We start from the raw sequence: 25,319 nt of genomic DNA on the forward strand, positions 1-25,319 counted from the left end.
CTGATGGAGCGGGTTGGCAATGCCAAGTGGCCTCCTTGTGTGGTTAGTTGGTATGATTGCATTAGGATGAGGGTGAGTGTGAACGGTGACTAGTAAGATGGAGATGTGATAATGTAGATAGAGATAGAGAGAGGGATGGGTGGAGGTGCAAGGTATGTTGGTGTAAGGATGTGCAAGAGTAGGGTAGGGAAGGCAGAGTGATGGGGATGTGATGAAAGGCACAGCAGGATGAAGTTGAATGTGGCTTTGTACTGACGTTTCCTGATCTAATGAGATAATTGAAACGTTTCCGGCACTGCACCCAGGTCCTCCTGAACACATCCCCGCTGTTGACCTCCTCTGCTATTTGGAGCCAGGCTCTTTTTGTCTCCTGGGGAGGTCTCTTCCTCCCATTTGAAGGGAAGAGTGCCTCCCTACGTGCTCTGACTCCTTCCACAAGCATATGGAGGGAGTCATCGGAGAACCTGGGTGCAGCCCTCTGCCCCTGTGCAGTCATGTTTCCAAGTGTTTGGAACCATCAAAAGCTCCAGTGCAGTGACTGCACACTCCTAGATAAACCTTCAAATGCATTTTGGCCATGGCTCCTTTAAATATCCCGGCTGAAAATGCGTCATGAATGACGTCATCAGATCCGCACCATTTAATAGGGCTGGGTAATGCGCAGGGCGGGTTTAATAGGTCTCATTAGCGCAGAGTCCAGTTCTGAAGTGGGATGGAAACAACAACAGGGTCATGACCACGTCGACCGTCCGCACCTAACCTGCCCAGGTAAAGAAAATTCCGGCCTTCATTTGCGTTGTTCAGCCAAAGTAAGCAGAAAGTACCAGTTTTCACACTTTTCATTTACATCAGAAATTACCCTGCCAGTGGTGTCACATTTCTTAGCTTTAATGCTGTCCACAGCCAATCTGCCAACCTGACACCCAAGTTACACTGATGGTTTTATGTCGAGGCACATTCAAAATTGCTTCACATTGATGCAAAAGCAGCAGCATATCTGACCTACTTTGCTTTTTCTAATTCCCCCTTTCAATGCTCTGCTCTTGAAGTCACTGATTTCAACACTGCAAAGATGTAGGGTGGAGGAAGAATGCATAGGATGTATAATTAGAGATTTGAAGGAGCATGAGAAAAAAAGGAGCACCAATTATATTTCTCTATTTATAAAATAAAGACATGGAATGTTACAACAAAGAGAGAGAGAAAATGGAATTAAGAAGTGACAGAACCCATCAGATTACAAGGCTTTTTTCATACCGTGCCCAGAACTACGAGAAGTCGCAGATGTACAAGCATCCAGTGGAAACAACACGCAGGAAAATCACAAACTGTTCTACAATGGTAATGATAGTATTGGGAGTAAAAGAAAACACAGTAGGTGCAATACATGTTCATTTTTTTTAATAAAGTCTGTGAGTTACTGAAGTACAGGCATTTCATATAAAAAGGAGGTAATGCATAACAAGAAAACCCTTTAGATTTTCAATCCAAAAAACCAGTAGTGTAAAGTTTGAGCAAGAAAACCACCTAATAAATATTAATTAAAAGCATTAATGCAGGAAAACTCAGATCATTTTATATATATATAAAAAAAAATGTATCAGTGCAAATAGCAAAGTCCCCAGCATTGCACCATAGCTGGCTTTTACATAGGATTCATATAGACTACCAGAGTGCTCAGCACGCTTGTTTTTAAAACAGGGTTTTGGCAGCCTTTTTTTTTACACTGTTCAAAAAATAAAAATACAAAATCAAATGTTGGAGGCAGAAAAGTTGATGCACATAAAATGTAAGTTACTAATCACATTATTTAAAACAGTACCAGACCTGAAGAATCTTTTTCTTGTTAGAGATTTCTTATCATTTTAACCTAATCCCACAGATTAATTATATAAAAAACTATTTCTTACTCTAATATTGTGCAAAAGAGATTATGAAAGTTCTATTTTACATAATATAGTACCATTGACCCAAAATGTACACACACCATGGCATTGGCTTTAGTATGTTAAGCCCATCACACTGTGACTGTCATTACTTGTAATGACTGTGGATAGGATGCTATTTGGAGCTTGGCAGATGACATAAATCAATTTTAGATGAATTATTGTTCTGATGAAAGCTGAAATGGACAGCGAAACAAAGTATGTGACAGAGTACAGTGAAATTGGCATGTCTTCAAGCAAACTATAATAGGATTCTACTGTAGTCTGATTTACAACATAGAAAAGTAAGTATTAAATTGATAATAGAATGCATGATTCGGATTGCAACACAACTTTAAATCTGGAGTTAACTTTCTCTGTTGTGATGTGCCTTATTGGGCGTGATTATTGGATGTTATAGTACTGTGTTTGTATTGATCAGAATCAATATTTGCCCTTGGTCAATGTGCATATGGAGACAATGGGGATAATTTTCCTGAGTATGTGCTGACAGCAGGGAACCTGGCCCACCAGCAGCACACTTTGGAAACCAGCAGAGGGACTGCCCGCAATTCTCTGATATTCACTCTCGTTGAGCAAGGTTTCCTGTCAGCAGCACGTATGCAGAAATTTGCCCTCAGCATCTCGGTGGTAATTAGTAAAATATCACATGGCATAACAGTAATTGTTTATTTTTTCCTTGTTGATGCGAGATAGAAATTAAAACATCCTAAAATGTGAGTTTTATTATTTTTGTCTTTTACAATGTAATTTCACTTATGACAAACTCTTAAGTAGTTCATGACTAAAATTTAAAAAAAGAAAATATTTTGCCCTATTTCATCTTTCACCATGTACTAATCAAGTATCAAGTATATTTTGTAAAATCTGGTGCATTTTTGTTATATTTGTCATCTTTATGCCTAATGTGTGTCATTGACACTGACTATTCTAAAATCCAAAAGACAGGATCAAGAATGAAATTCCTCAAAACTAACTCAGGAAATTGCCCACTTTTCTTCATAATTGACAACCCACAAATTAAATCGCAGCACATTTAAAGCCACATAGTTCCACGATTGTGTTAGTGGCTCAATTACAAAGGAAAGCAAGCATTTTTCCTTTTCTTTAAAAGTGGAAATTTCACCCCCAGAAAATGTAAACATTGAATACACCAAACATTCATTTTTTTTTTGTCTGGAATGATATCTCCTTAAACTCACTTGCTAGTGACTTGTTATAAACACAACTACCATAGCATTTGGTACCAGGCATATTCAACAGTTCACTCTAAAGAGTCGTGCTAAATAGAACCAGTAAAATTCACAGTGAAATTAGCCATTGTTCATTCTTCTTCAGCGTCATTATCATTGTCATTGTCCTCATTGTCCTCTTCATCCTTTGCCAGTTTGTTGTATTTTCTTTTAAAGAATCCAAACTGTTTAAAAAAAAATTATTCAGAGAAATGGAAAGGCCCTTTAGTATCACATTTCCTCTTGTGTACAACTAGTGGGATCCACGCATTGTAAATTGCTATTCAAGATCAAATTTGCATAATTGCCAACATTGTGGTAAATCTTCTGCTCTGGGCAGAGCCAGAGTGAGAAACAAGCCTCGTGCTCACTAATTTGTATGGCGATTGACAGGAATGAGGATAGCTCTTTCAGAGAGCTAGCACAGGCATTATGGGCCAAATGGCCTCCTTCTGAACTGAAAAATGTTATGGTTCATTCAAAAATGCCTGCAACAGACACCTTGGCTGTGATTTTATCGGCACTGAGAGGGCGTTTTATTTATTCGTATATGGGATGTGGGCGTTGCGGGCAAGGCCAGCATTTATTGTCCATCCCTAATTGCACTTGAGAAGGTGGTGGTGAGCCGCCTTCTTGAACCACTGCAGTCCGTGTGGTGAAGGTACTCCCACAGTACTGTTAGGGAGGGAGTTCCAGGATTTTGACCCAGTGACAATGAAAGATCGGCGATATATTTCTAAGTAATGGATGTTGTGTGACTTGGAGGGGAACTTGGAGGTGGTGGTGTTCCCATGCACCTGCTGCCCTTGTCCTTCTAGGTGGAAGAGGTCGCGGGTTTGGGAGGTGCTGCCGAAGAAGCCTTGGCGAGTTGCTGCAGTGCATCTTGTAGATGGTACACACTGCAGCTACGGTACGCCGGTGGTGGAAGGAGTGAATGTTTAAGGTGGTGGATGGGGTGCCAATCAAGCGGGCTGCTTTGTCCTAGATGGAGTCGAGCTTCTTGAGTGTTGTTGGAGCTGCACTCATCCAGGCAAGTGGAGAGTATTCCATCACACTCCTGACTTGTGCCTTGTAGATAGTGGAAAGGCTTTGAGGAGTCAGGAGATGAGGCACTCGCCGCAGAATACCAAGTCTCTGACCTGCCCTTGTTGCCACAGTATTTATGTGGGTTTGGAGGCGGGTCAAAGGTTAAAATGATTTTGTTTGATGTCGGGGTCCGATCCCGCCGTCAACCCGCTTCCAAACAATTTTCCCAAGTGTCGGTTCCCCGATTTGCGCATGGACCCGAGACCTAGCGGTGGGAAGAGGATTAAAGCCAATTACCTGCCTGTTAACAGGTAGTTGAGAGTAGTTGACAGGCTATTTTTTAATTTTGCCACTTATGCCTCGGGCTTCCTGACGTCCGAAACACCACGCCAGGTAAGTGTGGCATGCTGTGAGTCTGCTGTAATGTTTCTGCATTGATGACAGCTGCAGAAGTGGTGTGAAGGATCCAATGGTGCACTGGTGAGTCTCAGAGGTAAGAAAATGTTGGGAAAATCATTTTTAATGCATTTACACATTTCTTTAGTTTTGAATAGGATGTCTAGTCCCACCTCATTGGGAAAACCTCTCTCACCAGTGACAGATCGCTTCTGTTACCTCACCTGCAGCTGCCATCTGTTCCAGCCTATGGAGGGAGTCATTGGCGAGCCTGGGTGCAAGAGCTCACCTTTGTACAGTGATTGTCAGTGTTTGCAGCACCTCAATGCTGTCAAACACTGAGAAATAGGCTGTCAAAAAAAAATTGTGCGTGGTCCCTTTAAGAAAACTGGCAGATGACGCGTCATCAAATGACGCCATCTGACCGGCTTCCTCTTAATTGGCCGGCAAGCCTGCAGGGCGGGCTTAACAAGGTCAATCAGCGTAAAATCATGTCTATGGGCCGGATGCATTTGGGGGGGGGGGGACTGGAAGCTGGAAACCACCTGACCCGCTCCCAACCCGCATCCATTTACAAAATCGCGGCCTTTGAGACTGTCCCCTACAATGCGATCCATGAAACAATCTGGCCATTATTGTCACTTACATATATGTTACATAGGTTACCAACTTATATGTAACATTCAAGTGCATGTTATGTATTAGGGTAGCCAATTACAGAGCTGTGTGGGCTATGGGAATCATTGTGCATTTTATGATGACTCAAGACCATAAAGGGCAAAATAGTAATCACAAAGAGATTGTGATGTACAGTGACATCTCACTCTCCAAACCAAATGATTAAGTTTAGAAAACTAAAGAAGGTACTTACTTTCCACAGGGCAGCAACCAAGACTAAAAGTACAAGTAGCCCTCCTATTATGCTCCCCACAATTACTCCTATGGGAACTTGTTCTTTTTCCACTGGTTTGATTAATGTAATTGGGATCTAAAAATCAAGGTAAAAAGCACAGTTAGACCTCAATCCTGTTCAAAGATTCATTAAAGCTATTAACTTGGAACAAAAAAAGCAAATGTGCAGATTTGAGCGTAAATTGACCAATCTAGTAGTCCTAGCGAGGAGCCATGCCTGAAGGAAGTATGCTTTGGAGAAAGGTTTACAACACGGTAGTGTTAATATTCCTACCCACACTCCCTTAAAGCACTGCTCCCCGCCAGGAGCATGGGATCAATGAATTTACCTTTTAATATAAAATGAGCGGATCTCCCATAGCAGTGCTCATGGTAGATATACAATTTCATAACAAGAGCGTTATTACTGTGTAAAATACAATATACTATTATATATTACTAGCAGATCTCCAAAGATGAGTCGAGGGACTATGTTTTATAACAATAGAGGTGTTTATGCCATGTAGAGCATAACAGCAAGGCCAGTGATTCCATTTTTATTAAATGTTATTCTGGGATTGTTACCAGTGCTTTGGAGATTGAATTCTACAACTCGATCCATTATTTTATATTGATAATAATGGCCTTTATTTTATATTGATAATTCCTTTAACTATATTTATTTACAAGTTTTACAGTTAATAATAAACAGCAAGATGATATGCAAGATGTGCCATTTGGTATTTGGCAGTACTAAGTAGGAGGAGTGAGGTTTAGCTGCATTGGGGTAGTCTAGGGTGTTACTAACACTCAGGGATGGTCTTAAGCTTTGGTAGCACTAGAGCTTAAATGTGGGCAGAACTAGAGTTAGAGTCACAGAGTTTGTCAGTGGGATTGCTGGGGTTTGGCAGTATGAGTGAATCCTTTGGTCTGGAATCACTGTAAAGGGAGAACCTACATTTGCTAGAACTGTGGAGCGGAAGCCTGAGATTTGGCAGAACTTTGGTGGAATACAGGGTTTAGCTCACTGGGAGATTCCTCATGCCTGCCAGCAGGGAACAAAGGGGGAGGGCATGGATATGACAGAACTGAGAAAGGGGCAGGGGCATGGACTTCCAATACAATTGCTGTATTGTTGATCTCATTCATTCCACTGGAAAGCTGACAGAATCTCACTGCCTGCAATTTTAACCTGCTCTCCTGTGCAGGCGACAAGGACACCCGCCCAATGCCAGTGGGGTCCTTCTTTCTATATGCATATTGGGTCCTGATGATAGCATTAAAACTCCACTATAAATTAAATTCAGGCCTGAGCAAGGAGCCACTGCAGCTTTCCTGCCAGGTCGAAAGAGGATCAAGCCCAAAAAAGGCCGAGAAAGTTAAGTTTCTTTCATGCCTCTGTGGAGCTGAATGTGGAGCCAGGAGGAGCAGCAGTGCTTACAAGGAAAGCTTAGGCCTCTCGTCTGCCCTGGACGTTCCCTCTTCCTGAATGTGAGATGCCCCAGGAACTCAGTGCTGCCACCTACCTTGTGTTGGTGGGCAGTATCCAGGATGTGCTATTTTTTGCCGCCTTGTCCCCATTCCATTGTAAAAGTGGCAGATTAAAGAGTCCCGGGAGTTAAAATAGCCCGGGTCTCATTTCTCCAGCAGTGACTGAGTTTCTGACCCACCTTGCTATCCACTGCTCTAAACCCATACAGAGTTAAAATCTCTCCCTCAGCTTATAACACTTTGTGAAATTTGTAAAATATTTATAACTCGAATGTCAACTAAAGCTACAATAGGTGTATAATCAGTAAAGTCTGTCTTTCTCTCTCACTCTCTCTCACACACACACATACACACACCCCCTCTGGGTTCAAAAGTACAATGCTGAATATAGATTTTGCCTGAATACAACTTTTAAAATTTATACTCTAGCTTTTTTTCAGATAATTTAGAAAAAAACAATTATGTTGGGGACTGAGAAAACCATCCCATCATTTGCCTACTTTAAATACTACTAATGCATTTGGGAAATTGTGCACACTGCACATGCTCAGACTGCAGGAGCTACCTCCTGCTAACAACTTTACTATTCTGGGCAAAGATATCGGCCTCGATTTTAACTGACGCGTGGAGTCGGGATTGGAGGCGTGCGGGGGGTTAAAGTCCCGAATTCGGGGGTCCCGACACCATCCCGCCCCAAACCCACCTCCATGTAAGTTTCAAAGGAGGCGGGTACCCGCCCCGCACTGGGACCCGCCTGCCCGAGGCGGGAAACATAGAAGATAGGAGCAGGAGTAGGCCATTCGGCCCCTCGAGCCTGCTCCGCCATTCAATGAGATCATGGCTGATCATCCAAATTCAGTACCCTGTTCCTGCCTTCTCCCCATATCCCTTGATCCCTTTAGCCTTAAGAAATATATCCAACTCCTTCTTGAATATATTTAATGAACTGGCCTCTACTGCCTTCTGTGGTAGAGAATTCCACAGGTTCACCACTCTCTGGGTGAAGAAATTCCTCCTCATCTCACTCCTAAATGGCTTACCCCTTATCCTTAGACTATGACCGCTGGTTCTGGACTCCCCGGCCATCGGAAACATCCTTCCTGCATCTAGTCTGTCCAGGCCTGACAGAATTTTATAGGTTTCGATGAGATCCCCTCTCAATCTTCTAAACTCCAGTGAGTATAAGCCCAATCGACACAATCTCTCCTCATACGTCATTCCTGCCATCCCAGGTATCAGCCTGGTGAATCTTCGCTGCACTCCTTCCATGGCAAGAACGTCCTTCCTCAGATAAGGTGACCAAAACTGCACACAATACTCAAGGTGCGGTCTCACCAAGGCCCTGTACAACTGCAGCAAGACATCCTTGTTCCTGTACTCGAACCCTCTTGCTACGAAGGCCAACATACCATTTGCCTTCTTGCCTGCTGCACCTGCATGCTTACCTTCAGCGACTGGTGCACAAGAACACCCAGGTCTCTTTGCACTTCCCCTTCTCCCAATCTATTGCCATTCAAATAATAATCTGCCTTCCTGTTTTTGCCACCAAAGTGGATAACCTCACATTTATCCACATTATACTGCATTTGCCATGTTTCTGCCCAATCACCCAACCTGTCCAAATCGTACTGGAGTTTCACGACATCCTCCTCACAGCATACCCTCCCACCCAGCTTTGTGTCGTCTGCAAATTTGGAGCTATTACATCCAATTCCCTCGTCCAGATCATTAATATATATTGTGAACAGCTGGGGTCCTAGGACCGATCCTTGCGGTACCCCACTAGTCACTGCCTGCCACTCGGAAAACGACCCGTTTATTCCAACTCTTTGCTTTCTATCCGCCAACCAGTTCTCTATCCATGTCAATACCTTGCCCCCAATCCCATGTGCCTTAATTTTGCATGCTAATCTCTTATGCGGGACCTTATCGAAAGCCTTCTGAAAGTCCAAATACACCACATCCACTGGTTCTCCCTTATCTATTTTACGTTACATCCTCAAAAAATTCCAGTAGATTAGTCAAGCACGATTTACCTTTTGTAAATCCATGTTGACTTTGTCCGATCCTGTCACTGCTTTCCAAGTGCTCTGCTATTACATCTTTTATAATGGACTCTAGCATTTTCCCCACTACCGATGTCAGGCTTACCGGTCTATAATTCCCCACTTTTTCTCTACCACCTTTTTTGAATAGTGGGGTAACATTAGCTATCCTCCAATCCATGGGTCCTGTTCCAGAGTCCATCGAGTTCTGGAAGATGACCAGCAATGCATCTACTATTTCTAGGGCCACTTCCTTAATTACCCTAGGATGTAGATTATCAGGCTCTGGGGATTTATCAGCCTTCAGTCCCATCAATTTTCCTAACACCATTTCCCTACAAATACTGATTTCTTTCAATTCCACCCTTTCATCAGACCCTATGTTCCCCGGCATCTCTGGGAGGTTATTTGTGTCCTCCTTTGTGAAGACAGAACCAAAATATGTATTTAGTTGGTCTGCCATTTCTTTGTTCCCCATTATAAATTCCCCTGATTCTGACTGCAAGGGACCTATGCTTGACTTCACCAATCGTTTTCTCGTCACATATCTATAAAAGCTTTTACAGTCAGTTTTTATGTTCCCTGCAAGCTTACTCTCATATTCTATTTTCCCCTTCTTAATTAATCCCTTTGTCCTCCTTTGTTGAATCCTAAACTGCTCCCAATCCTCAGGATTATTGCTTTTTCTGGCCAATTTATATGTCCTCTCCTTGGATCTTATGCTATCCCTAATTTCCCTTGTTAGCCACGGTTGAGTCACCTTTTTTGTTTTATTTTTATGCCAAACTGGGATGAACAAATTCTGTAGTTCATCCATTCGGTCTTTGAATGTTTGCCATTGCCTATCCACCGTCAACCCTTTGAGTGACATTCCCCAATCAATCCTACCCAACTCGCGCCTCAGACCATCGTAGTTTCCTTTATTTAAATTTAGGACCCTAGTCTCTGAGTCAACTACTTCATTCTCCATCTTAATGAAGAATTTGATCATATTATGATCGCTCCGACCCAAGGGGCCTCGTACAACAAGATTGCTAATTAATCCTTTCTCGTTACATAAAACCCAGTCTAAGATGGCCTGATCTCTGGTTGGTTCCTCGACATATTGGTCCAGGAAACCATCCCGGAAGGGATTAGTGACAATTAACTGCCTGTTAACAGGTAGTTAACAGGCAGTTTTTAGCCTAATCCCTATTTTAAAGCTTGAAGTGTGGGATTCCCGACGGCTCCAAACCACGCCAAGTTAGAGGAGTCGGGCCATCGAGTTGAAGGACTTGGAGGGGTCAAGATGTTGGTGTTCAGGTGAGTGATGGGTGCACGAGTGCAAAGGTAAGTGTGTTTGATGTGTCTAAAGTGTGTAAAGCAGTTTAAATTACCTGTACTTACCTTTTTAGCCTTCCTTCCTCTAGGTTTCGGGAGTCCATCATCTAACCGGCACAGAAAGCAGAACGGCTGCGAACTGTCAAAAGTGACAGCCTGCAGCTTTCTGTGCCGGAGAGACTTCTAACTGAGTCTGTGTAGAAGGACCCAGGTTAGAAGTAAGACTGTCAGTGTTTGACAGCTTCAAACAGCTGTGAAACACTGATATTTCATCTGTCAAAACGTCTTGACAGATGAAATTTAGTCTGTGACGTCACCTGTTGCCGGGTGGCCCTTAATTGGCCTGCTGAGCCCGCAGAGTTGTGGACTTGGGCCCTCCCCTTTAATGAGAGTTTAACAGCGTTATTACTGCGGAAGAGCTGAAGTTTTCAGCACTTTCCCTGATTTGAGTGATTACACTGATTGCCGACTATGTGGGGTGGGGGGAGAGCACAGCGCAGCCTGCGTCGGAGCAGTGAATGACTAGCCGCAACTTCAGGATTACCGCATGTGCAGTTGCAGTCAGTTTCAAAGGTGGAATGATGGCGACCACTGCCAGTTCCCCATCATCCAGACCACAACTTCCAGGCCATCATGTAATAGATGGATAGATGAGCAATGGCATTGGGGATCCATTTAATACATATCACACTGCAGTTCAAATTTAAACAGGTTAATGCTTGTCTAAAAAAAAACATAGGAACATGTTAACATTTCACTGTCTTGGATTTGTTAATGAACCAATCAAATTATTCAAAATGCTTTTTGAACAAACCTTTGCCATTTTTTTTTTAGTAACTAAAATTTCTAAATTATTTACCCCAAATAATTTATTAACAAAATAAGAAGTGCAAGAAATACATATTTCACAAGAACATGATTAAATCTATCCATTTTTGTGCCTTAAGAGTTGGACCCAAAGGGACTAGGTGTAACTAGGATTTTAACGGCGTATTGACTGCTAATCAAAGGTTATGGGCCTGAAAAACTAATTTTAAGTTTGTGCAGTGTGAAATTTATCCATTTTAATAAAAATTACAATTTTTAAGAAATTAGTTCGTTCATCTTTATTTCAGGTTTGCCTTTTCCTCATGTGAGAGCACCAATTTTTGTTTTGCTCTCTAACATTTTCAAAAAGTTAGGGGGAAAAATTGGCTCGCGCCCCCTTTAGGGTGCTAACTTCACCAGGGTGCTAAAAAAGTTAGCACCCACGCGCCCGAAATTGAATGGCAGCAACCCAAGCAGGAGGCGGGGTGCTACTGGAAGCGCTCTGCCTCCCTCTTGGGGCGCACCAGTTCAATATCGCAGTGCTACGTGCTGCAGCACCACGCGCGCCGGCACATAGTGCCGTGGTACTGCAGGCCTCCCTCCCCTTATTAAAGGGGAGAACCTTGTGCAGCACGAACCGGGGCCCTCAAGAGGAGTGCCGGGCTGACAGATTGCGGCCAGCACCCTGCGGGAGGAGGGCAGGTGCTGGCAGGCGGCCCACAAAAAAAACGGCCACCTTCCCTTTAAATATCACCGCCCCGGCCGCAAGTACGCCCCCCTTGGAGCGCTAATGGGAGGCGCAAAGCAACCGAATTTTGCTGCCTTAGAATTTTAAGCGTTTACCCACTTCCTTGTTCGCTGTCTGTGAGAATTCTGCATTTTGATTGGATGCTTAGACAGCTTGTTGACATCACAGCAGCTCGGACTAGGGGGATCCCCAGAATACTCTGTTGATTTGAATTGCACGTCTGAAAACCCGAACTTTTCGACACAGAGATCGCAAGATCTTTGTGCGAAGCATACTTCGGGGCCAACAGCGAATGTCTTCGCTTCACTGCTGTCCGCAAATTCCGGGCCATCAGGTTTGGTATGTGGGAGTACGTTTCATTGAAACTTTATTATAAGTACTCCTGTAGGTGGTGCTGTCATAGGCCTTTTCCGAGTTAAAAATGTCACATAAGAACATGAGAATTAACAGCAGGAGTAGGCCATATGGCCCCTCGAGCCTGCTCTGCCATTCAATAAGATCGTGACTGATCTTCGACCTCAACTCCACTTGCCCGCCCTCTCTCCATATCCCTTGATTCCCCTAGAGTCCAAAAATCTATCCCAGCCTTGAATATAAGCAAAGACTCAGCATTCACAGCGCTTTGTAGTGGAGAATTCCAAAGATTCACAACCCTCTGAGTGAAGTGATTTCTCCTCATCTCAGTCTTAAATGGCCGAGCCCTTATCCTGAGACTATGGCCCCTAGTCTGAGAATCTCCAGCCAGAGGAAACAACCTCTCAGCATCTACCCTGTCAATCCCCCTCAGAATTTTACATGTTTCAATGAGATCAGCTCTCATTCTTCTAAACTCCAGAGAGTATAGGCCCATTCTACACAATCTCTCCTCATAGGACAATCCTCTCATCCCAGGAATCAATCTAGTGAACCTTTGTTGCACTGCCTCCAAGGCTAGTATGTCTTTCCTCAGATAAGGAGACCAAAACTGTGCACAGTACTCCAGGTGTGGTCTCACCATTGGGCTAGAAATTTGGTGCATTTGCGCCTCCCATTAACATCTCCGGGGGGCGCTAATGGGCCACAAAGGACTTTTCGCCTGGGTGAGGCACCGCTAATGACTCCCGTTAAATTCAGCGGTGATGGTAACCAGTAGCACCCCGCTCCGCTACGCAGGCGGTCATCACCGTGCGCAGCGCCCCGTTTTCTCCCCGACTGCAAAACTGGCCCACGCCCCCTGAATCTGCGCTGGGCGATGGCAGCGACCAGTTCAAGGGGCGGGAACAGGGCAGCAGGAGGCTCTCGGGGCGGTAAGTAAAGGGGAGGTGGCGGACGAGGGGAAAAAAATCTGTCGACTTACTTGTTGTGGCCCGTTGCTTCTTTTAACGTGGGGTCAGTGCCGCGATCTCCTCGAGTGCCAGGCTGCTGGCACAGCATGGCACCCTGCTCCCCGGTGGTCCAGGTAGGGCCCCGCAGAGTTGTGGACTTGGGCCCTCCCCTTTAATGAGGGGAAGAGCCCTTCCATGCAACAGCGCTACGTGGCTCAGTGCGTCGTGCTGCAGAACGCACTGCCCCAATATTTGGGGTTAGTGCTCTAAGAAGGAATTAGCGAATTGAATTAGCGTTCCACCTCCCTCTTGGGGTGCTAAAACTGAAGTTAGCGATTGCCGGCGCTATTTTTCGCCGGGCATTAAATTTAGCGCCCAGGCGATGTTAGCGACCCAAAATGGTCACTAATGAATTTTTCCCCCATTCTGTTATTCTATTCTTCCTACCAAAGTGAATAACCTCACATTTCCCCACATTATACACCATCTGCCACCTTATTGCCTACTCACTTAACCTGTCAATATCCTCTTTGTGTCCTCCTCACAGCTTACTTTCCCACCTAGCTTTGTATCATCAGCAAACTTGGATACGTTGCACTCAGTCCCTTCATCTAGGCCATTAATATAGTTTGTAAATAGCTGAGACCCAAGCACTGATCCTCGTGGCACCCCACTAGTTACAGCCTGCCAACTGGAAAATGACCCGTTTATTCCCAACTCTCTGTTTTATGTCCGTCAACCAATCCTCTATTCATGCTAATATATTACCCACAACTCCATGAGCCCTTATCTTGCTTAGTAAACTTTTATGTGGCACCTTATCGAATACCTTTTGGAAATCCACTGGTTCCCCTATATCTACCGTGATAGTTACATCCTCAAAAAACTCTAATAAATTTGTCAAACATGATTTGCCTTTCATAAAACCATGTTGACTCTGCCTAATCATATTATGATTTTTTAAGTGCCCTGTTACCACTTCCTTAATAATCGATTCCGGCATTTTCCCGATGACTGATGTCAATGGCGGTATGACAACATACTCAGAGTACGCCATCATACTGACTGTAAATTCTGCCCCTATATATTTTATGTTTATATACTTGTTAGCACAAGAAACATGGCCCAAATCCCAGGGACATGGTGACTTGCATAAAACGGGTGCGTGCTTGGACCATTTACAGCACTTGTGGCATGGCCATACCATGGGGGCACCGGAAATTTGGAGTGGCACTTTGCCATTGGGAAATGGCAGCGTGGACCCCATTTACGCCACTTGTTCGGCAGGTATTCCTGCATCACTTACCATAACTTTCCGTTGGCCATATGCTGTATGAAACTGGCAGCAGTTCCAGTGGAAACTGTCATCCTGGTTTCAACTGTGGCAAGACAAGGAAGCACGGCTTTACAAAACGATGTCCCCATGTTGGAATTTTGCAAAGAGGCTAGGGAGGGGCAGAAAAGGTTTCTATCCAAATTCCTCCCCCCCCCCCCATCCAGTTTGTGCCAATTTTATGGTTAAAACAACAAAAAAATTCTAAGTTAGATTTTGAGGAGACTGTAAAAGACAGGGAAAGAAGTATAAGCAAAGAGGTTTAAGTAGGGAGTTCCAGAGAGTAGAGCCAAGATGGCTGAAATATATGCCACCGACGGATGCGCAGCAGGAGAAGATGATGTACAGTAGGCCAGGGTCATATGGGCAAAGGAGGGGGGGGGGCGCTTGTTGGGACAGAAGGCGAGTGGAGGTTGTAGAGGTATGGTGGGGCAAGGCCATAAAGGGATTTATAAAGAAGGATAAGGACGAAGAATCCAGTGTGTTGGAGGACAGAGTGGCAGTGGAAATCAGTTAGGAAAGGGGTAATGGGTGGGATGGGCTTTGTATGGGACAGGATGCTGGTAGCAGAATTTTCACCAAGCTTGAGTTTGAGTAGGACGGAGTGCAGGATGTCAGCAAGGGGAGTGTTGGAGAATTCAAGCCTTAAGGAAACAAAGATGTGGATAGGGTTTCAGTGGCAGTTAGGTAAGGTAAGGGCAGAGGTGAGAAATGTTGTGCAGATGGAAGTAAGTAGCCTTGGTGATGGTTAAGATATGGGGGTGAAACCCAGCTTCGTGATGAACAGGATACCAAAGTAACAGATAATCTGGCTTGACCTGAATGAGCAGCTAGGGAGGAGAATGGAGTTGGGGGAAAGAAAGGCTTTGGGAGGATCTTCTTCAGCCTCTCCCATAGCTAGTTCCACATAGAACATAACAATACATAAACAGGCCATTTGGTTAATCAAGTCAGTAAGTATGCCTCCTTTTCTTCCTTTCAATGTGTAATACCTTGCACACACATGCGACATACTAAAGTGACAGCAGCATTTTGTAATCCAGTATTTTGGACAATATGCATAACTAAGTCAACAGGTAAACAGACAGAATGCAAAATATTTCCACACATGTTGTGAAACAATGTACAAATGGAAGCTGGATTTTAGAACTCAGGCACAGGATTACTTTATAAATCTTTGAAATGTAGTAGAATTTTTCTTTCACAATAATACATAAGTAGTTTTAGTCTAAAATAAAATGCGGCCAGCAATGCCACAAATGTTAGTTTAAGTGACAGGTTTACCATAGTTTTTGCTCTAGTTCTCCCCACTTATGTCAAAAAGCTACCAAATCGTATTAGATGAATGTACTATTGTAGTAAGAGGCTTGCTAAAATAGGTCTCAATGTCTCTGGATTAGGGAGGGGAACATTGAAAATCAGACAAGGTTCCTAACTATACAAAAAAATGGAAAAGAACATTACATTTTATTAAATGGTTTTACAAATTAACATATGTCCAGAAAAGGATATAATTAGGATTTGATAAAAGCATTGCTTCACGATTAATAAAAATAAAATGTCTGAAAGGACATGCATAAACAAACCCAAATTCAGTGCTGACCCAGCTGGAACTCCCACAACTGGTAGCTATGGCAGCAGACATTCTTAATTATAATTAATATATGGGAGAGGCAAACTTGGGTCTAATTGCTGTAGCCAACATTTCTTTTCTGCTAGGTAGAAGCTAACTCTCACCCAAACTTTATATCTTAAACATAAAAATGTCACGGGTGAGGAAAGGCCATTGCCCAATTGAAGTTCAGAGCTCTAATACAATAACTGTTGCATTATTGCATCTAACTAACTCCTTGTTTATACCTTAGATTATTACAAACATTTATCACTCTTGACATCTGTTCTACATTTACTTTCACTAAATTTCTGTATGTTTATTGGTTCTACATTCTTGGCATACCGTAGTAATATTTATTGACATAACATTCTGGGTTTATCTTCTTTGTACCATTTAACGTTTTTCATATTTTCATGTGACTGCCCTTCATGAACTTCCTTCTTTCTACACTGTAAAAGTGAAGCTCATCCACGTTACACTTGGAATCAATCCTACTGCTATTTTCTGTATCTTATTCAGTACAAGTAGAGAGGGTACATAAAAAAGCCCCCAGTCTGACAATCTACCTCTCATGAATACTCTTTCATAATTTTAAACCAGATTCTTATTTAGTTCTATGCTGGTTTTTAGTTTAATTAGAAGGCTTTCATGTAGAATGTTGCCAAAAGCTTTCAGATAGTCTAAATAAACTGTATTTTAGCGAGTGCCACTCTCTACCTTTTGTGTAACATCCTCAAAGAGGTCAAGATAGTTTGTCAGCTGGATCTCCCCCTTGTAAGCCCATTCTGGCTGTTATTAAGTTACTGCTGTAGATATTGGGGCTGAGAATTTGCTTCCATTCCGACATAATGTAATCCCACCACAGGAATCCACTCGAAAAGCCAGGACCCCATCTTACATTCCAGTTTCCGGATGGCCTCGTGCATGGGTGGAGGGGGCGGGGGTAGGGGTGGGGGAGAAAGACTGTCTCTCCCTCCCAAACATAGCCATCAACATAATGGGGGAGGGGAGCATGGTTGGGTCAGGATTCCCATGACCTTGGTCCCAAAAAAGGGACCTGGCTTATCCTTAGAAGGGGTACGCTTGGTCAGATCAGACATACTCGTCACCTCTGTGGCGAAAGTGGAATCCACCTCCAGATCCACACTGGAACTGTGGCTTGGATCTCCAAAGAGAAAACTGTAATTTCTTTTGAAGTTTGTTAACTGTGCCCCCCCTTACAATGCAGGAATTCAGAATGTTGAGGCCCCGATACAAACTCTGAGCCTCGGGCACCTATGCCGGACTTTCTGACCTCTTCAGTGTGATGGTGGGGGTGGATGGGGCTGAGGGGGCGTCCCTGATGCTATTCAAATCACAGGACCTCCTTCTTACCCAATGAACTTTGGTGGGGTCAACACCAGTGATGATCCGGGTCGGGTGTCTCTCGCCGCTTAAGTAGAGAGACAGGGGCCGAAGACAACGGCTTCAGTCTTCTCAATATTTAATTTGAGGAAATTTCTGCTCATGCAATACTGGATGTCAGACAAGCTGCACGACAAATCATAGGCAGTGGACAGGTCGAGAGAGTTGGTCATGAGGTAGAACTCGGTGTCATCAACATACGTGTGGAATTTGATGTTTTGTTTTCGGATGATGTCGCCGAGGGGCAGCGTGTAGATGGGAAAACAGAGGGGACCACGGATAGATCCTTGGGGGACTCTACAGATAATGATGTGGAAGCGGGAAGAGAAGCCACTGCAGGAGATTCTCTGGCTACGGCTGGATAGATAAGAATGGAACCAGGCGAGTGCAGTCCCACCCAGCTAGACAATGGCAGAGAGGCGGTGAAGGAGGATGGCATGGCCAAGAGTGCCAAAGGCTGCAGACAGGTCGAGAAGGATGAGGAGGGATAGGGAACCGCGTTCACAGTCACATAGGATGATATTTGTGACTTTGATAAGGGCCGTTTCAATGCACTGATTGGCCTAGTTCCAGTTCTGCAGAACTACATCAGTGCTTCGGTATTCTGTCATTATGTTAGCTATAGCCCCACAGATTTCCTCCCTCATCTCCTTCAGCAGCTCAGGATATAAACCATCTGGTCCAGGTGATTTGTTAGTCTTTAAGTTCCCTTAATGGGCTGGATTTTCCGATTGGAGGCTTCCTGCGTGCGGATGCCTCCGATTGGAAAAAATCTACGCACTTACCTGCTGGCTCCGTAGGTCCCGAGATTTCCGATTCTGGGCCTCTGCTCTACGAAATGCGCAGAGGCCCAGGTATCCCAGGGGTGCAGGCGGTTCGCAACGCCCCTGGGATCATGTGGGCCATGGGGAACCAATCAAAGAAGGGAATCCCCCTTCACACTTTTGACAGATCTCTACGCATAGATCTGTCAAAAGTATGAATTGGGATCACTTAAAAAAGTTAAACATTAAATAAAATTTTTTTTTAATCACGTATTGAAAATTAGTTAAAATTAGATTAAATTGAATATTTTAAACAAAAATTTTCTTTTTTGAAAAAAATAATTAAAGTTTTTTACGGGGCTAAAATTAAACTTACCTTTTTAAAAGTATTTTTAAATTATAAATGAGTGGAAAAAATATGTTTTTATTTTTTAAAATTCTAATGCTGGTAAAAGCAGGCCTTATGCATGCTTTTACCAGGCGTAAGATTTTTAAAGGTTTTCAGTGGGAGGAGGTTGTGCAGAAAGTGGAATTTTCCACCCGCAGAGGCCCTTCTCCCGGGCAGGCGGAGGATCTGTCAAGAGAATTCTTGACAGATCACAAGTGCCGGGTTTTAGCGCATGCGCTTTTCGCATGCCAAACCCGGCACTTGCGAGGTCTCTACGGGTGCGTACACACCTCGTACACAGCCGTGGGGGTCGCAAAATCCGGCCCATTATGTTTATTAGCTTATTAAATACCTCTACCACACTGGCTTCAAAATCATCCGGGACACTGGGTGAACTATAGAAATAGGATAGGAATTTAAAATTCTCCCTGGTGACTATCTCTACAAAATATCATTTTAATATTTCAACTATTTTATCCTTAACTTTACCATCATGTTGACCATTTGAACTTCTAGTTTCCTTCCCAGCTACTTTTATACTATTATGATGCTGGAAGAATTTTTTGTTACTATATCCTCTTTGCACTTCTAACATACCTTTAACTTTTATTTGAAGAAATTGTTAATCCTGTCCTCCATCTGCCTGTTAACTCCAGCCAGATTCTTTCATTTTATGTTTCCCCAGGTTATCAAAACTCCCTCCAGCGTTCGCTCTGTCCTTTTGCCCCCATAGCCTTTGTATAGTTGCTTTCACTTTTTTTATTTCCATTTTGATTTCATCCATTTTGAACAATGTTTATTTAGCTTGCACTTATTTTTCTTGCATACTCAACATTGTTTTAGAAGTACAATAGCAAAATACTGCAGATGCTGGAAATAACAACAGGAAATGCTGGAAACATTCAGCAGGTCAGGCAGCATCCGTGGAGAGAGAAACAGAGTTAACGTTTTAGGTCTGTGACCCTTTGTCAGAACTGGAAAAAGTTAGAGATGTAACAGACTTTAAGCAGGTGCAGAGGCAGGGAAAGGGGGGAGGGGAGGAAAGAACGAAAGGAGTGGTTAAATGTTGCAAATGAGGACGGCAGAAGCATCAACAGCTGCCGCCTGAAAAAATAGGGGCAGAGGTTATAGTCTGAAATTGTTCAACTCGATGTTGAGTCCAGAAGGCTGTACAGTGCTGAATCGAAAGATGAGGTGCTGTTCCTCGAGCTTACGTTGAGCTTCATTGGAACATTGTAAGCGGCCGAGGACAGAGAGGTCAGAGTGGGAGTGGAGCGAAGAATTAAAGTGGCAAGCGACCAGAAGCTCGGGGTCACCCTTAAAGACTGAACGGAGGTGTTCCGCAAAGTGGTCACCCAATCTGCGTTTGGTCTCCCCAATGTAGAGGAGACCACATCGTGAAATTCACCTTGGGCGGCAGGGCAAACTGGGCAATAGCGAATCGGCAGCCTGTTTTACACCCCGTCTGATATTCTTCAGGCTGAGTGCAAAACGCGCTGCCGATTTGCTATTGCCTGTTTCGCACTACTGCCCAAGATGAATATCACCCCCCACATTCTAAATACTTCTAGCACTGAGGTATCAAAATTAAAAGTAGTTTCTGCTTTTCTCCTAGAGTGTTCAGTCTCTTTTGGGGTGATTTTTGCCAGCCCTGGGGAGGCAGTTATGGAGGCGGGACTGCTGAGAAAATGGCAGAATTTGGGGGCGGGTGCCCAACCCGCCTCCATGCCATCTTCCCAGGAGGCGGGTAGCCGTCCCGTGCCGGGTCCCGTCTCCTTGGAGGCGGGAAGGAATTAAAGCTTATTAACTGTCTGTTAACAGGTAGTTAACAGGCAGAAATTGGATTATCCCCTTTTTGCCCTCACAAGTGCGGGCTTCCCGAAGGCGCCAAAACAAGCCAGCTCAGCAAGGCAAGTACTGGGTCTGCGGGGGTCGGGGGGGGGGTTACAAAAGTGTGGTGTGAAGGTAAGTGATGGGTGCAAGAGTGTAGAGGTGAGTATCTGAAGTAAGTGCAAAGTGTTTTTAAAAGTGTACTTACCTTTGCTTCTTCCTGCAGGCCTCAGTCAGTTTGAACGTGGAGAGTCTCGGATCTCCGTGTTGCAGATGAGAGATGGCCGTTGCATTCTCAGATGCAACAACCATCTCAGTTCAGTAAAAGAAAGTTGATGAGGTCTTGTATGCAAGACCTCATCAAACTGTAGAGAATGTCACTGTTTGACAGCTTTACAGGGCTGTCAAACGATGACAATTCATCTGCCAAACATTTTTGACAGATGAAACGTCATTCGTTGACGTTCTCTGCAACCAGCTTTCCCTTAATTGGCCTGCTGAGCCCGCTGGGCGGGCTTAACAAGGTCAATCAAGGGAAAAGAGCGTGAGTTGGCCACAAATCCAGGGTGCCTTGGCACATTGGATACAAAACTGGCTTAGTGGCAGAAGGTGATGGTCGAAGGTTGTTTTTGTGACTGGAAGCCTGTGGCCAGTGGGGTACCACAGGGATCGGTGCTGGGTCCCTTGCTGTTTGTGGTCTACATTAATGACTTGGATATGAATGTAAAAGGTATGATCAGTAAGTTCGCAGATGATACAAAAATTGGTAGGGTGGTAAATAGCGAGGAGGGTAGCCTCAGTCTGCAGGACGATATAGATGGGTTGGTCAGATGGGCGGAACAGTGGCAAATGGAATTTAACCCGGAAAAGTGCGAGGTGATGCACTTTGGGGGGACTAACAAGGCAAGGGAATACACAATGAATGGTAAGACCCTAGGCAAGACGGAGGGTCAGAGGGATCTGGGTGTGCAAGTACACAGATCCCTGAAGGCGGCGGAACAGGTGAATAAGGTGGTAAAAAAGGCATATGGGATACTTTCCTTCATTAGCCGAGGCATTGAATATAAGAGCAAGGAGGTTATGATGGAGCTGTATAAAACACTGGTTAGGCCACAGCTGGAATACTGTGTGCAGTTCTGGTCGCCACACTACAGGAAGGATGTGATCGCGTTAGAGAGGGTGCAGAGGAGGTTCACCAGGATGTTACCAGGGCTGGAGCGCTTCAGCTATGAAGAGAGACTGGGCAGATTGGGTTTGTTTTCCTTGGAGCAGAGGAGGCTGAGGGGGGACATGATTGAGGTGTACAAAATTATGAGGGGCATAGATAGGATGGATGCTGAGGAGCTTTTTCCCTTAGTAGAGGGGTCAATAACTAGGGGGCATAGATTCAAGGTAAAGGGCGGGAGGTTTAGAGGGGATTTGAGAAAGAACTTTTTCACCCAGAGGGTGGTTGGAGTCTGGAACTCACTGCCTGAAAGGGTTGTGGAGGCAGAAACCCTCACAACATTTAAGAAGCATTTGGATGAGCACTTGAAATGCCATAGCATACAAGGCTACGGACCAAATGCTGGAATATGGGATTAGATTAGACAGGGCTTGATGGCCGGCGCGGACACGATGGGCCGAAGGGCCTCTATCCGTGCTGTATTACTCTATGACTCTATAAATTGATGGAGGCGGGACACCGACCCGACATGCAGCAGTCCTGCCTCCAACGCGCCCCCAGTCACAAAATCGCCCCCTAAGTCTTTGAAATTATGCTGTGTGAATATTAAAATATACAAATGTTTAATAGATTAAAATTAAGTAATTAACATTTTGGTTAAACAGCAGACAAAGACATTTCATATGAAGACAGTGAGCATTCAAATGCTAATATTCTCATGTGTCTACTTTGTCCAGCTATACCTTCTACTTTGGTTATTCCCTTAACTACGTTCCAAGCTCTGTTTATCTGTATTTCAAGTGTTAACCATATTAAGTCTGAATGATCGCATCAATATAAAGTGAGAAACAATGCAATGGGATTACGGCAGTAATTCTGAGATCACTTACTGTTAAGGTATTGTTTTTGATGACCAATAATGGCTTATTTGTATCAATCTGTGCAGCTGGCATTAACACTATGCTTTGCAAGGCAGCCTAAAAGAAAGGGTGAAGAGATTATTAGTAAAGGTTTTAAAATGTCACTCGTTTCACACTACATAAATGTGTGAAAAAATTCAACGCACTTAAAAATTGTCCTATTTAATTAAAGTATATAAAAATAAAGTAAACTCATACTAGTGGTATCTTGACATCAGACTATCACATGACGGACAAAGTCTAAAATGGTGGATTGAGCAAAATTTCTTATCAAGCTCCTGTTTGATTTTATTGTAGAGAACATAGATGTGTACTAAGATTAGATACTAAGGGGAAATATTCGTTTGATTTGCGTCTCCCGTTAGCGGCCTAAGAGGGCCCCCCTTTTGCCGGCACTCCGATCCCTGGTGGCCCAGCTGGGCCCTGGGTCGCATTGCGCTAGGCCCCTCCCCTTTAATAAGCCGCGATATTCACTCGTAGCGCCCCAAGAGGGAGGCGGGGTGCTACTGGAAGCCTCCCTCTTGGGGCGCTACCAGTGAATTTTGGGCGCGGGGGCCCTAATTTTTTCGGGGCGCTAAAAGTAGCAAATTTAACTCCCCAAAGGGGGCGCGACCCAATTTTGCCCCCTAAGCCATATGACAAAGGCAGCGAGTAACTGAGCCACACTGGAAATGGAGTTGCCAATTTGCTCCTGAATCTTTGCTGGGGTAGTGGTAGGGTTGCTGCATTAGGTTAGGGAGGAGAAAATAAGCCAGCGTTCCCACTCCTGATTGCTACGTAGCAACTCTTGTGCAAGTACATGTATCCACAGTTTGGGAGGACAGGAATTTTTTTTAAATTCATTGGATGTGCCAGCAAAGCCAGCATTTATTGACAATCCCTAATTGCCCTCGAGAAGGTGGTGGTGAGCCACCTTCTTGAATACAACTGAGTGTCTTGCTAGGCCATTTCAGAGTTAATACATTGCTGTGGGTCTGGTAACATATAGGCCAGACTAGGTAAGGACAGCAGTTTTCCTTCCCTGAAGGGCATTAGTGAGCCAGATAGGTTTTTACAACAAAGCTTTTTATTCAATTAACTGAATTTAAATTCCCCAGTTGCCATGGTGGGATTTGAACTATGTATCTCTAGATCATTAGTCCAGGCCTCTGGATTACTAGGCCAGTAACATAACCACTATGCTACTGTTCCTAATGGGCTCAGATATCCTATGTCATTCATGTGTGCCTCTTGGCATTAGTGTAGGTATAAGAGTAGATGCCCACCTCCACCGTAAGCCAAAGGTGATGTTCAGTCCAAGGAGATCAGAGGGGAGGAACAATTTGGTAAGTTCAATTTTTAAAAAAACTAATAAAATATAAAATTCAGTTGTATGTACCATAATATCTTAATCTTGCTTTCTGTATTAAGTATAATCCATTTGTGGACAACTAATAGATATATATCATAAAATTAGGTAGAGATTTCTAAAACCTTCAGTCACAATTGCCAATAAGACTAACGGCACAATTGTTTCGGTTATTATAATTTCCATATTGCCACAAAGTTTCAAAACTGCTATTTTTAGGACTTTTTACTGGGGGTAGCATTGCAGTTTTTATGCACAACATTTTTAAAGAGTAGGAGGAAGTGTGGCTTAATAAAATAATTTTTGTCATAGCTTTTAAATCATAGTGGTCAACTTGCTGAATTAGATATAATGGGGTAGAATTTCTGCAGGGGTTCTCCTGATCTCCCACCATAACTTCGGGCGAAACCTGGAGAAATGGTGCAATCAGCCATTTACGCCATTTCTCAGGGGTTTTCTTCGACAGGGGATTAGGAGAATTCTGTGGAAATTCTACCCCGTTATATCAACACACTTGGGGAAAATAACTCTTTGTAATGAATGATCTGATTGGTACTTACATTTATAAATGTACCCTCCCAGATCCTTGTAGTAATATTAATCAAATATTCCTTGTTCGTTGCAAGGTTGTTAATGGTGCATACAAAGCTTTCACAGTTGGCATTTTCACAGTTCTGCAAAAACAAATAAAATTGGCCTAGTAAGGTTAAACAAAGATATTTTTGACTATAAATCTCTTCAATTAGATAAAAACAATTTCCATCAAATACTCAGAGTTTACAGCAATAATGTTGGTCTGCTCGCCGCTCCATTTGCTCCCAAAACTAGGGTGGTAGCAGTTGGAAAATTGAGCAGGATTTGTTCCCATTTACTTCCCCCCCCCAACAATTTTCAGAGCTGCCAATTTTCTGTGGGGGTGGGGTTGAGGGGGATTAGTTGGCAGTGCATTGAGGGTGGGAGCAGGTGGGAGTCTCCTTAACATATGCAAATCAGGCCCAAGCGATGTCATTGCACCGCTGACACCATCTTCTGACCTTTTTTGCACCCATCATTTCCTGGTTCTTCCGCAAACCATGAGTGATCGAAAAAGTCAGCCAGCAGTCTCAAATACTACTTAAAAGGGACCAACAGCTGATCCCAGGTGACAAATTTAAATTAATTTTATTTTACTTGCTGCAAGTGCCGTGTATAGTATATGTTCTGTCTGTGAAGAGGGTTTTGTGACAGACATTTTCAGCCATAACTTAAGCAAAGGGCCTAGGTTCCTCTTGGTCTTCCAATCTACATGGCATACCAGGAGGATGAGGAGGGAAACAGGCATGCTGCTGGAAGACCAGCACTTAGAA

At 43.8% G+C, this 25,319-nt stretch overlaps 1 protein-coding gene across 2 annotated transcripts in view; it reads right to left on the minus strand.

Moving 5' to 3' along the window:
- Window positions 1-1,386: 1,386 nt before the first annotated feature.
- Window positions 1,387-25,319, minus strand: part of itga2.2 (integrin, alpha 2 (CD49B, alpha 2 subunit of VLA-2 receptor), tandem duplicate 2) — a 216,607-nt gene continuing 192,674 nt past the window's right edge. For both annotated transcript variants that reach the window (XM_085972514.1, XM_085972511.1), the window contains exons 27-30: window positions 24,534-24,647; window positions 22,596-22,682; window positions 5,472-5,588; window positions 1,387-3,363 (exon numbers count right to left, since the gene is read on the minus strand). In XM_085972514.1, the coding sequence (XP_085828640.1) occupies window positions 3,271-3,363; window positions 5,472-5,588; window positions 22,596-22,682; window positions 24,534-24,647 (411 nt within the window). In that variant the 3' untranslated portion in view covers window positions 1,387-3,270. The remainder of the gene's footprint in view (window positions 3,364-5,471; window positions 5,589-22,595; window positions 22,683-24,533; window positions 24,648-25,319) is intronic.

Source organism: Somniosus microcephalus, chromosome 2 (genome assembly GCF_052327205.1).
Source record: "Somniosus microcephalus isolate GS21.2 chromosome 2, FLI_Smic_1.0, whole genome shotgun sequence".
NCBI classification, from domain to species: domain Eukaryota; kingdom Metazoa; phylum Chordata; class Chondrichthyes; order Squaliformes; family Somniosidae; genus Somniosus; species Somniosus microcephalus.